Here is a 13331-nt window from a genome sequence, read left to right as displayed (position 1 = left end):
GTAAAACTTCATGAGATGCATCTCATTCTGCAGCAGAGGGAGAACAAAATAAACCCCAGCAAAGTTAAAGACACCATCCATATTCGAGGCACTTGCTAGTTCTTAAAAGACAAAACTGTTTAATTTTAAATTGTAGATTCTCCAACAAGTAACTTTGAATGTAGAAACCATAGCACTTCAAGGATCTAATATTTGATTAATGCATAACTTGCCATCTTTTGCACTGAAAAAGGTTGTTGCATGGGGAGAAACCATAGTTTTCCTAAGTGAAGTGATCCTGGACATTAAGTAAAGGGGTACAAGCATGAAGCTTCCAGCAGAGGAAGAGTGTGTGTCTGTGTATTAGGAGGCATCCTTACACAAAAGAAAAAAGAAAAAAAATGTTTTTCCAAAATGATGTTTCCATAAGTATCTACCATAATATTACCCTTGGACTCAGTGTGAATCACTTAGAACCTTAACAACCCCCCCCCCCCCCTCAGGTTCCTTCCACAATAAAGTGCAGCTTGCAAGAAGTTGATTGTTTACATCAAGATCTGTACGCAATACACAAGGCACACTCATACAGATGGTGTGGGGAACACTAAGAACTTTTAGAAACAATCTTTAGTTACATACATTGAGAAAAAACTCCAAGAAGGGATGCAATTACACATGCATCACAATGCCCAAGTCAGTCTTCATAGGTTCACACATGAATACTAGGCTAACTGCCCTGAAGGGCCATTTTAAGCCCAGCCAACAATCCAAGGCCATAAACAAACCCTGTACACTGTGTACCTTGCTGTCTATGATGTGAAGACCTTAACCATTATCAGAAAATGGTTCAGGCATGTAATGCAAAAACTAGGCTTAAATGCTTCGTGAAAGTGGTTTCTGCTCTACTTGATGGTGCAATTTTTCTCTGCTTCTGCCACTAATGAATAAATTCCCCAGTGACAATAACATTAATGAGGCCTGGCAGCTTCTTACTGGTTCACTTACAGCAGAATGAAATTAGGTTAGCTAACCACCATGAAACAGCCTGTTTAGAAAGGATACTGCTCTGCACATCATCAGTGACCAAACAAGAGGGTAAAAAAATTCTTACATTCATCACTCAAATATTTTATGCTTTTCCTTGTATCCAAAGTTTAAAACATGGGTCTCAAAGTGACATACTTTATGAAATTAAACTATCAAATGAACTGTCTGACTGACATGAAACCCAGGGACCATCCTCGACTGAAATACTGGGACCTGATGCGTACACCATGAGGCTTGTAGCTCTTAAATTATTTGAGTCAACTTAAAGGTAACCAGAGTCCAACTTCAATGCAAGAAAACAGAGCTTCAGCATACAGCGTATTAAAAAAAAGGATACAGAAACAGATTGAAAAACACCACTGAATGCTCATGGTGGAGTCAGCAGACTCTTGAAAAAAATTCATCAGTCCTTCTCCATTTGGTACAAAAATATCTACTCATCCAGGTACTGGGGGAAAACAGATGAAATATGAATTCTGATGGACTTCGGGAAACACCAGTCTGATTCCAACCCAGTAAACCATGCAATATGATAACTGGAGTGTAAAACAGCATATCTGGCATGTGTCCCATAAAAAGAATTTTTTTTTGCTTCATGTTCTACAGAGAGTGAGTACATCTCAACTTCCACTAATCTGGAATAAATACCAAGTCTGTTTGCGGTTTTACATCATGAACTGCATACTGATTTATTTATTTGCAGTTTGTTAACCGGGAGAGTCCATTCGGCCGAAATGAGCCCTTTTTCAATGGAGGCCTGGGGAGAACAGCTCCAAGCACATTTATGTAAAACAAAGCAAAATCCACAGAAATTAAATACAAAGTATTACAAAAAGCAGGATCATTAGAAGTTAATACAATATCTTACACAATCTTAACTTTAACAAAATGGATTGAAGTAGTGAAAGAAATAACAATGGATAAAAAGTACTTGGAGACCTACGGCTATAATGAACCAACAATTGTTTATCAGAGTAATAAGGTTACAGTAAAATTAAAAATGGAGCAAGGAGGCATCTAGATTAAAAAGAGAGAGCAGTTCCTGATCTATTTAGGGGCCAAAAGATTACAGCTGAAGACCCTTGTTCATTTCATCTTCAAAAACATGTCAGTGTTACAAAATGCTGCCTAATAAGACATGGTTACAGACTACCTTGAGCAGAAAAGATATCTTCTATCAGTTTTCAGTATATTAAAATAATGTGATGCTGAGATTCATCTTATAATCCTGTCCAAATCTGTAACCTGGTTCCAGCGTACAAAGTAAATCAGTAAAACATAACCTTTTGGGAGTATCTATAGTAATGCTACACAAACCTGTTACTGAAGCTACACACCACTCAGGTGGTCATTTATACAATAGTTGTAAAACTATTACATACTTGAATAGAGAGCAATGCAACATAACAGAATTTTTTATTTTATTTACCCATTTTGGCTGGGTTAGTCATACTAGGCCAGTTGCATTTTTTTCAGGGAAGATCCAAACTAGATGAAATTGGGCTAGGGTACTGGGGACATTTCTTGGCTCTCTTTGATAAGTGCCGTGGGATCATTTATATCCACCTGAGCTACATCTAACACAAGCAGATGGGACCACAGTTATCCAAAGGATGGGTACCTCATCCAAAGAAGAGAGACAGCCCTCCCTATTAATAGTAGAAATTAACTATTATATCAAAGCAACAAAGCACTCCTCGACTATTAGTTTATAAAATATTTATGGGATGGCAAAACACTTCGGCACACTCCAGGAGTGATGTACTTGCAGAATAACACATTACCTGTCATGCTTTAATGTTTGATTTGCTAATACAACAGTCGTCGTGACTTTAAAAGAAGATGACCTGACATAACCAACTTGTTCTAAAGATCCACACTCGGTGTTGCAGCACACATACAGAAAACAAAAGCCTCAACCTGTATAAATCTCAATGTCACAGACTGAGCAGTAAGTGATGCGGTCAGTATTAAAAATGAAAAGGCCAGTAAATACAGGATTGCCAGTCTCATTTCTATTAACAATGGGTAATAATTTGAATGATGCATACTTGCTACCTGCAAAAGTGCTGAAAATTCTGTCTGCATGTGATGGACAGGAACAAAACCTAGACAACAAAACTCAGAAGTACATACACAACTGACATATGCCTCGACATCTGAACTTTGATACCGGTCATGTTGCAAGCTGGTACAAGTAACAGACAAATCTAGGGGAGGCTTAACTGTATGCAGCTATTTGTTGCTCCTATAAGGAAGTTATTTAAAATCTTTCAGTACCAGGTCACCATTAAAATATCTCATGAAAATGACATCTGCATAGCTATCACTGCTCTGAGCTGAAACTTTTGACTGAGCTTTCCATCTCATCTTTTTTGTTCAAGAATTCTGGACAAAGCCAAAAATAATTGGGGAAGCAAAAGCTCAAAATATTACTCGGACTTAAGTTAATAAACAACAGGTTTTAAATCAACATGCATTTTCTGAACAATAAGTATAAAACTTTAATATCTGGCATTTTGATTGACTGTAATCCTTACTAATTTCCTAGAAAATCAAACCTTTTACGAAGGGTAGGATAAGAATGAAGCAAACTAAGTGACAGCTGAGAGTTATGAGTGATCTAAATCTTTTTGGGACAGAGCAAGGGGACTTGCAATCCCCAACGTGGTCAACAATGGCTGGGCGGGGGAGGGGTGAAACAGCATCAGACAAATGGGGACAGCTTGGTAAGACGACGTGGACTACATGCCTTTTGACCTACTTCTGCAGGAATTGTTCTAGTTCAGTCATAATACATTTCACAACTTGCTCTGTGAATCGCAAAGTGGAGAATTCAACTTTTTACTTTTATTACCAAAGTGTGACCCAGACATTACTGTGTAGTTAAGTTCACCAGCCAGTTCTTGTAACAGGCTAGTATTTCAGAACAAATTCATTGCTAAAAAAGAAAACTGATAATTCAGCCTTTAATTGTAAATTAAAATTCATTGCTAAAAAAGAAAACTGATAATTCAGCCTTATGCAAAATTAACAGGGCTGTGGAATCTTTGATTTCTAAGAAAAAGAAGTCATTTCAAGTTTGAAAACAAGTACAATATACTAACATGAAGTTCCTTGAAAATCTAATCTGGATATATTTCAAATACTAGTGAGACGTAGATAGCAAATATTACTGATTTGTTTTAACAGTAATTTAAAATTATGCATTGCTTTCTATATGTACTTACCAACAGAGGCTGGCATTTCCCCCCACTGCAACACTGTTTCCTTTGTAAATCGTCCATATGTGTCTATATAGACGCCTTCATCTTCATAGCACAGTAAAAGCTCCGTCCCATTAGTATTTGGAAGAATGATCACCGCATGCGGGCGAATATTCCCCGGGATCTAAAATGACATTTTATAAGGATTTATATATTGCAAAATAATGTACTCTTAGTGCCTCTATCAATCTCACTGACATAAAACAATTAAATTATTCCATGCATGTCTATAAGGAGCATATGGCTTTAGCTATCAGTGAACCACATGCTTTACTGCAATGAAAACTTAATTAAGCCTATACATTCACAATCATTAAACTGTCTCAGCTCAAACTGCTGTATTATACTCTGTATTTACAGCTAGAAAAATAAGTTTCATACAGATAATCTTCTCAAAAGTATGTTTCATTAAACAGTATAATTTAACATGCTAAAGGCTTTGGTGAATTATATTTAAAGACATTACTAAAAAAATCAAACAAACCTGTGTCAAATATGCAGATTAGTTTAAATAACCACAGCTATTATAAATCGTGACATGTAGCTAGGCAGACTATATTTCTAAAATGACAACACCTTTACTGGAAGTGTTATAAACAGATGCAAATGATTACTACAGCACATACATTTTCCTAGCTGTAAACCTTAAATATATGACAGATTTATAGACAGAAAAAATGAGTACTTGCCAAACTGCATATATTCAGACCAATCACATCAGACCACTGCTGAGCAGCCACTATCCGTAGCACTAATACTGGTATCCAGAGACGGAGGGCAATTTTAATGCGCTGCCTTGGTATTCTCATGAGCAACAGAAGCAAGGAAGATACAGAGGGAGAAAAACAGAGGGGGAGTGAGAGGGAACAGCAGCAGAATCCGGACTTCAGCCTGTAATTTCTCAAATGAGAATGGTTTGATGACAGAATCCCACTTTACACAGTTTGTATTTCTAGTAGGTGACCCAGAAAACATTCACAAACTAGCCTTTTCACAGAAACAGCCTACTTCTGCTGCATATTAGATCCAAGACTCAGAGGGGGGATTTTATTTTTAGAACAATCTGTCTTGTAGAGGAATACCATTTAAGAACAGATGACTGCTTTCTTGAAAAAAGGTACATTTTCAGGGCAATGATTTACAGTGCGTTAGTTTTCTGATATGGTGAATACACTACTCTCCAAGTAATTTGCTTAAAGACTACATAAAGTGTACACAATGTGCATGGTATATTTTATGTGGTAATGAGTAGGTGTCTTTTACATTCCCTTATTTACCTCACTTTGGCAAATGGTGCAGGTAAGACTGTAGGTGTGTTTTAGCATCAGAAATATATCCTGAAAGATGTGACAATGTGAAGCTTAGATGACATATATAATTACACGACAGTGTCAAAACAGGCAAGAGTGCTGGTAACCAGTCCTTCTTCAGTAACTACCAGATCTTTTCTTAAGAAATGAGTTGTGTGTTGGTTTGTATGTTGTTGAATTACAGAACAAGTCTACTTTTACAGCAAAGAATTTATCATGTATGTACATTTCATTTTACTTCTAATAAAAGGAGAAGCATACAGGTTCACACTGACGTTCAACATACTGCAGCCCTTGCAGAAAATTGGCGTAATTTAGCAAACATAGTATTTCATGGAACATTTTGTGTCTTAAGACACCTGTATTTTCAAAAAACAAGTACATGCAGCTAAAAGTTAGAAAGGTGAAAACAGTGTAGAAGTCTTGTATTGTAAAACATTCTTCACATTCTCAAAATCTATCCAAGTCAAATACAATTGCTTACATGGGTTGGCAAATACAGATCATATACTGTTCCAGAATCAACATCGATGGCATGGAACCCTGCAACTGATCCATAGATGACTTTCAGTCTCTGCCCATTTTCCACTGTTAAGTCAACAAAAAGAGGCTTCTGCGAAACTGACGTAAAGGACTGAAAGAGAAGCAGAGTTCAAACTGTGAATCATTATTAACACAATGAACCATTTAATGCCTATTGTTACACAAATAACAGTCAAACTGTACACCACACCGACTCAGTCAAACTATAAAGGCAGCTTTCTTCATAGGTATTAATGTTAATGGAATGGTTCTACCTAGTATAACTGATGTGGTGAACATGTTGGATATATTCACATCATAAAACAAATGAAAAAAATGAGCTTTAAGCCACACTTCAAGTCACTGTTTTAGTCCACTTAGGCCCAAAGTGATCTTCACTTCAAATGTGATAGTGCCTCTATAATTACTCTCTTCTCAAAGAGAATTATTCAACTTAAGCATGAAGTGCAACAGGATTTCAGGACCACCTTTTAATGTAAAGAAAGATCACAATGTCATCTTCACAGGGCAGATGTGTTGCAGATGTGGCTAAAATGGAGGCCTGACATGAGAAATCAGACTGGTCAGTATATTCTGGCTCAGATGACATCCCTACACCACTGACCCTCACCTGATTGCTCCTTTTCATACAAAAATATCTCCTTTAACTAACTTTTTCCCTTACTCTATTCACAACTTTGTCTCTGTTTATGAGATTATTTTCATGCTAAATCTCTTCCTGCACATTTATATGTTTCAAATATCATTCCAAATATTGTTCCAAGTCCGCACTAAGGGTGTCCTTTTATCTTATTTTGTTAAAAATTGTCTGTATATGAAATTTCCACAGAAGCTTATGAGGTAATTCTATCTTGTTTTGTGTAATACTATCCATATATGATACTTTCTTCTTGCTAGGAACCATTATTCTGGCAGATTAATAAATACCATTAACTCTGTGTACCAGACACAGGGCAGAGTTGCCTCCTGTAGTGGGCAGACAAGTCATGAATGGAATCATGTGCCTTTAAGTGTATGCCAGCTATTCACAGAGTAAAACAGATCATACTGTACTACAGCTCACTACTTACTCCATTTACTTTAAACTTTCACTTAATGTTGACATGAAAGAGCAGAAAAGTACTGGAGTATGACAGGCATGACAAGGCAGGTCACAAAATATGGCACTCTGTGCACCCGATATGTAAAACGTATTGAGGCAAACCAAAACAGAACAAGAAGGGAGTACAGCATGGTAGCTTGTAAGAGCTGCATGTCATTATGACACTGGATGCTGGGGCAAAATTGAAGGGGAAAAAGGAAAGGAACACATTAGAACTTGTGTGCTACTCATGAGTATCCTGAATAGTGGATAAAAGAGTGATGGATACAAACACAGGACAACAAAGCAGCCTGTCTCCCTTGTACATCATGAGTACTGTGACTGGTAGACAGAGGCACTGAATGCAAAGGAAAAATAACAGCATGGAATAGCAGTCTCTGCCTCTCATATTTCATCACTAGTCTGAACGTAGGGTCAAGGTGCTAAATATAAAAGGCAAAGAACATGGCATAGAAGCCTGCGCCTCTTGTATTATGAATGCCCTGACTAATGGATGAAGGGGCTTGCAGAAAAAGAACTGAGAACACAGCATGAAGAGCCCAGTATTACATGCTATGATAGTATGGGCATTTGGAGTGAAGCATGAGAGAAACTGCTTAACTGTGGGCAAACCATGAATATATATGTCATTCACTTTAGAAGCTTAGCATGTGTGTTTGTATGTATTTTTTTCATACTGCATTATACAGCTACAGGGTGGACGTTGTGTCCTACAACATTAACATTTTGACTGAATGGTAAGCAAGAGTGGTAATGCAATTCATAGAAAATGTGAACTAGGTTGTACTCATTACTATATTTTGTAAATCAGGCCTCATCTGCATTTCATTATGATCTAGTACTTGGTGACTGGCGTCACCGTCCGGATACAATGCTTGCCCATAATGAGCTGCACAGCAGAAAATAAGGTCTACACCTGCATGCAACTGCAGCAGCTGCACATGTACATGTTTGTGTGTGCACACATGTATGAATGATTTGTGTACAGATATTTTTTTCAGACATATATGACATATGTAGGTGGTCCTGTGAGTATTCACAAGGGATGGCTTATGCATGTAGGCCTTACTTTGTAGCCCTGCTGGCTTTGCTTTAACTGTGACATGGCCAATCTGATGACTGTATCTGCAGAGCTGTTAAACCTCTGCATCTGTATTGTAACACAGTGCCATGGTAAAGACTAACATGCCTTGGAACTGCATTACAAGCATCACTCCCGGCGATCTTCTTATTTGCTTATGTTCTGCACACCACAAAAAGGCTTAGTGCACAGAAATGTATATTTTTACAGCCATGGTACTCCAGTTGTTCTGGAATATGTTTAGGGTTTTTCAGTACTTTTTTCCTCTGCACTAGTCCCACGTATTGTGCACCATGTCAATGAATACTATGTAAACTCTGTAAATACTGCCCGTGTCTTTTATCAGTTTCCTCTCAACTTCTATGCTCAGGAATTCTTGACAATCCAAACTGGAATTTTTGGTTCACAATAAAAATAACTAAATACTTGGCAAATAACCCAGACTGTGTCCTTTATTTGCTCCCTGAACTGCAGTTGTGCATCACTTTGCCTCTACAACAGCTTTATATAATATGTAAAGTGTAGATGGTATCATTTACTGTAAGTTACTATGGCTGATTTAAGTGTGTTTGGAGTTTACTTTGTTCTTCCCAAATTGTACCAGAAAAGCTATTTACTATACATGCAAATTTCATCACAGTGTCATTATACTTCTGGACAGAGTTGTAAACCTGCACATTTCGGGTAATGTCACCTCAGGAGTCCCTTGTAAAAGGATCTTTGCTTACTGAGACTTGTGTAATTGACAAATGAAGATAAATACATGCCACAGCTGCATATTCAGCACCAAAAGGATCACAACATACAACTGCCAGCAAACCTGTGCTGCCTGCTCACATGACCACAGACTGCCCTGACTGAAACATACTGCAGGAATCGTGTCCACTGCGCAGCACTTGCTGACCACTTCTTGTCCAAGAGGTAAGCAGCTGTGCTGCTGAAAGGTCAGAAGAGCTGATATAGTCCTGATTCAATTATCAGGTCATATGATCAAGGCCAGATGCCTACTTCTTTAGCTGATCTAAGTGAACTTCTCTGAGAGTGAGCCTTCTACCGCTGGTAACACTGTTTCATTTTCCAGATGATGCCTCAAGTTCACAAACATTAATACTCAAAAGTTTGGCAGCCTAATGCCAATGCTCAGGGGAATGCTTGTTGAGTGACTGAATATAAACATAGAATGCAGCTTTTGTACCCTTCAAGGGAGATGCCTCCTTGTTCTGTCAGTACATATGTTCTTAAATATTAGATGATCCATGATTTGGTCCATCCTGAATGGGGCCGTGGTTAGGTCCATTCCTCAGTGTTAGGTATAACAGACACATCTGTACCTTATCAGGTGATCTGTGAGAGGACTCTCCTTAATGGGGCAGGAAGCATCCATTATGGAGAATACCTGATGTTGGATCATGAGTTTGGGAAATGGATATGAACTGCCACAATTTCTTTAAAGGGAAAAAAGATTAAATAGCCGTTAGCCTGTTTTGCTTCTTATAATGGTATGGTTCAGTCTCTTCAGAAAATACAGTAGTAACTAAACTGGGGTGGCAGACTTTTTCTTAAACAAGAAACATATTTATTAAATTATTACTTACAATATAGGCAATGCTGCATTTATTTATATAAATGCAGCATTTATTTATATAAATAAAAACAAAGCATACTGACATACTATGAGTTGCAAACATTATACATCACTTATCTATCCTGTCATTGTCAAACATTACAAAGCTTATTCAATTCCTACCTTCCTTTAAACCTCGTCCCTCCTCCAAAACATTATTCAGCATGGTTGGGGGTTCTCCACTGAACTTAACTATAGACCCATTATAATACTCTCCCCACTGGTCAAAATCTTAGAAAAATGCATTCATACCCAAGTACAAACTACCGCATAGACAACAATATCCTGTCCCCTACTCAACATGGTTTCAGACCCACCCATAGCTCCACTACAGCCCTCCCCTGCTTCACAGACACAATAAATCAACTCAAAAATAAAGAGCTGCAGTTGTCAATTCTCTTCTTGGACATGTCCAAAGCATTTGACACAGTATCCCACCAAATCCTGCTAAATAAAATAAACCAATATAACTTATCAAAGACCACACTAACATGTTCCATTTCTACTTAACTGACAGGTGCCAGGCTGTGAAATGGGAACATTCTCTCTCATTTGTTAACCATAACTACAGGAGTCCCACAGGGGTCTATCTTAGGAACTCTACTTTTCACAATTTTCACAAACGACCTCCATGCAGTATGCATCTATCATTCAGTATGCAGATACTGCCTTAATCTGTGCTGCACAAAATATCCCCACCCTCCAGCAAACAACTCAATTACCACTCTCTGATGTAGAAAACTACCTTACCAAAGTCCAACTTATCCTCAAGTCTAAGAAAACATAGCTAATGATTATAACCAGTTCTAACAAAAACACCAATAGCAGTCAGTTCACCATCTACTCTACAAACTTTACTCGAATCACTCCAATGGCAAAGGCTAAGCTACTAGGAATAACCATAGACTGCCACCTAAAATTTGATCATCTCAACCGAACTATAAAAAAAAGTACATGCCAAACTGGGAGCAATCTACCGCATTAAACTGTTTCTCACCAACAATATAAGATCCCGCCATTGGTCGCTCCCAACTTCTATCCACCCTACTTTATGCATCCCCACATTCTAACTAATCTCAATAAAACTGACCTAAGCAAAATGGAAGCCTGCTACAATAGAATTGCCTGCTTTGCTGCAAATTGCCCATATAGATCCCATCACTGTACTGCTCTGCACCAGCTCCACTGGTTTGAACTGACCAACCTACTAACTTATAATCAGCTCTGTCACTCTTTACTTCCCCAGTAAGTGTCATGCTCTCAAAAACCTAGTATAACAGCAGTCAACCACAAGGCCTCTTCGGTCATCAAGCAAACTATTACTAGAAGTCACCACCAGCAACAATAGCTTTGGAGACTCTCTATATAGTAGCACAGTGGCTAAAAAATGGAACACCTTCCCCATTAGCATACAAAGCACACCCTCCAAAGCCTCCTATAAAAACCTCTTCAGGCATCATCTGATGCAAAGCTGGCTGTGCTATGACTGCTCCCCACGCTAGAGCACTCAGGCTAGGGCCATATATTATGCTCATCTTACTTTACTAAATTCTTACTCTCTTTCACATATACTCACCCTATCAAGTTAAATAATTACTACTTTTAAACCAAGACATTAACTACTACTACCACTGTTCTAATTACAAATAGTTACCATTAAACTATGTATTGATTTATATTACTAATGAAGGTTTATTTTCCTCTATTGGGCTGTCTTCATACTACTGCAAAAATAATCTAATGTACTATGTATGCATTGTATTATGTTTCAAACTACAACTGGATACCATAACATTTACTAATTTTTATTAGTAATGAATTTTCTTTGATTCCCTTGTATGGTGTTGTCTTCATACCACTGTAAAAACTGTCTATTGTAAATCTGTATGTATTGTGATGCTGTTAAAAACACCTAAATGTATCTGTAATTGTCTTTCTGTGTGGAGCCTTTCTCCTCGGGTCTCTGCTGAAAAAGGGCCTTTGCCCCAGCCAGACACCCCCGGTTCACAGATGTAAAAATAAAATAAAATAAAAATAAATGTATTGCTCCCACAATTTGCACTATTTTCTATGTAAAGTGACTCTTTCCCTTTTCTAAAGATCCCACTTCTAGTTGTTTTATCTTAGTTGCTATATTCACTACTTCTAAGGGTGGCAGATCTTGAAATCAACAGAATGCTGAACTCATTCAGTAAGGTAGGAGGAAGAGAAGGAAAATCATGTATCAAAAGAAAAAGAATGTGTGGAAAGAGGACACCCATCCAGGCTAAAGCAATAGATACAAGACAATATTCTGAAAAGAGGAAGACACAGAAATAATGAAAAGTGAGAGAGAAAATTAAAAATACCACAGAAGGGCAATGCAATTTGGTAGGCCAAAATGGTTGCAAACAGATGACCAGGGCAGAAGACTGAAAGAAGTGAACATTTTTTTCAAATATACTGCATAGTGTAGAAGAAACTGGCAAACTAGTACTTTACAAAAGAAGCAGAGGGAGGTGTTTAAAACTGATCAGCTGAATGATAAGTACTGAATGAGTTCTTCATCAGAAGGGTAATAACAGGTGGCAGCACAGAATGGTGGTGTAGTATAGATGGGGACACATGGATAGCTGGGACAGTACATATGGGAAGTTCACACAGCTGGATTCAAATAAAATAGCTATTTTATTGAGCACTTTTGGTCCTCTGAAGGGACTTCATCAGAATAATAAGAACAAGCAACCAAGGCATATAAATACAGTACAAAAAGTTTCATTGAATAATCTCGTAGCTGAAGAATTTAATTAAATAATTCCTAATTTAATCATATTTAAATGCCCATACCAAACAATTAAAAAAATAAAATCAAGCTACTGGCTATATGATCACCTAAAATAAAAGTGTGCAGTAAAAAAACTATTGAATAATAAATACTATATAAGCCATATCCAGGCTTGTGTCACATGACAACTTGTACATGAGATATCTATAACTTCATGTACAATATAGGTGCAACTGATGTACATTCATTCAAACCAGGGCGAAGTGGACACGTACAAATTTTTGAAAAATCCCAGACCTACTATTCCCACCATTTCTGGTATATCAAAGATCCATAAAGACATTATTAATCCCCCTTTTAGACCAATAGTTTCAGCCCAAGGTTCAAAGACTTACCCACTGGCAGTGTTGACTGACAGATGGTTTAAAACCAGTTTATGACTTCGTATCACATTTTCTGAGAGATTCATAGGATTTTTTGGGGTGTTTACACAGCAATATTTGGAGGAAGAATCTTTTTTTTTGAAAATGGATGTGACGAATTTGTTTACCTTTATACCCAAGGATGAGGGTCTGGAATTGTTTCAAGAAAGTTTAAATGTGTCAATTTCTACTT

At 37.5% G+C, this 13331-nt stretch overlaps 1 protein-coding gene across 1 annotated transcript in view; it reads right to left on the bottom strand.

Annotated features, from left to right (window-relative positions):
* Positions 1-13331, bottom strand: part of NRK (Nik related kinase) — a 2110367-nt gene that overhangs the window by 95808 nt on the left and 2001228 nt on the right. The window contains exons 28-29 of the mRNA XM_044057244.1: positions 6087-6236; positions 4257-4416 (exon numbers count right to left, since the gene is read on the bottom strand). Of these exons, the coding sequence (XP_043913179.1) occupies positions 4257-4416; positions 6087-6236 (310 nt within the window). The remainder of the gene's footprint in view (positions 1-4256; positions 4417-6086; positions 6237-13331) is intronic.

This window comes from Protopterus annectens, chromosome 15.part0, assembly GCF_019279795.1.
Source record: "Protopterus annectens isolate FY-2018-M chromosome 15.part0, PAN1.0, whole genome shotgun sequence".
Taxonomy (NCBI): Eukaryota; Metazoa; Chordata; order Ceratodontiformes; family Protopteridae; genus Protopterus; species Protopterus annectens.
The sequence above is the reverse complement of the archived record's forward strand: the minus strand, read 5'-3'. Positions and strand labels throughout refer to the sequence as shown.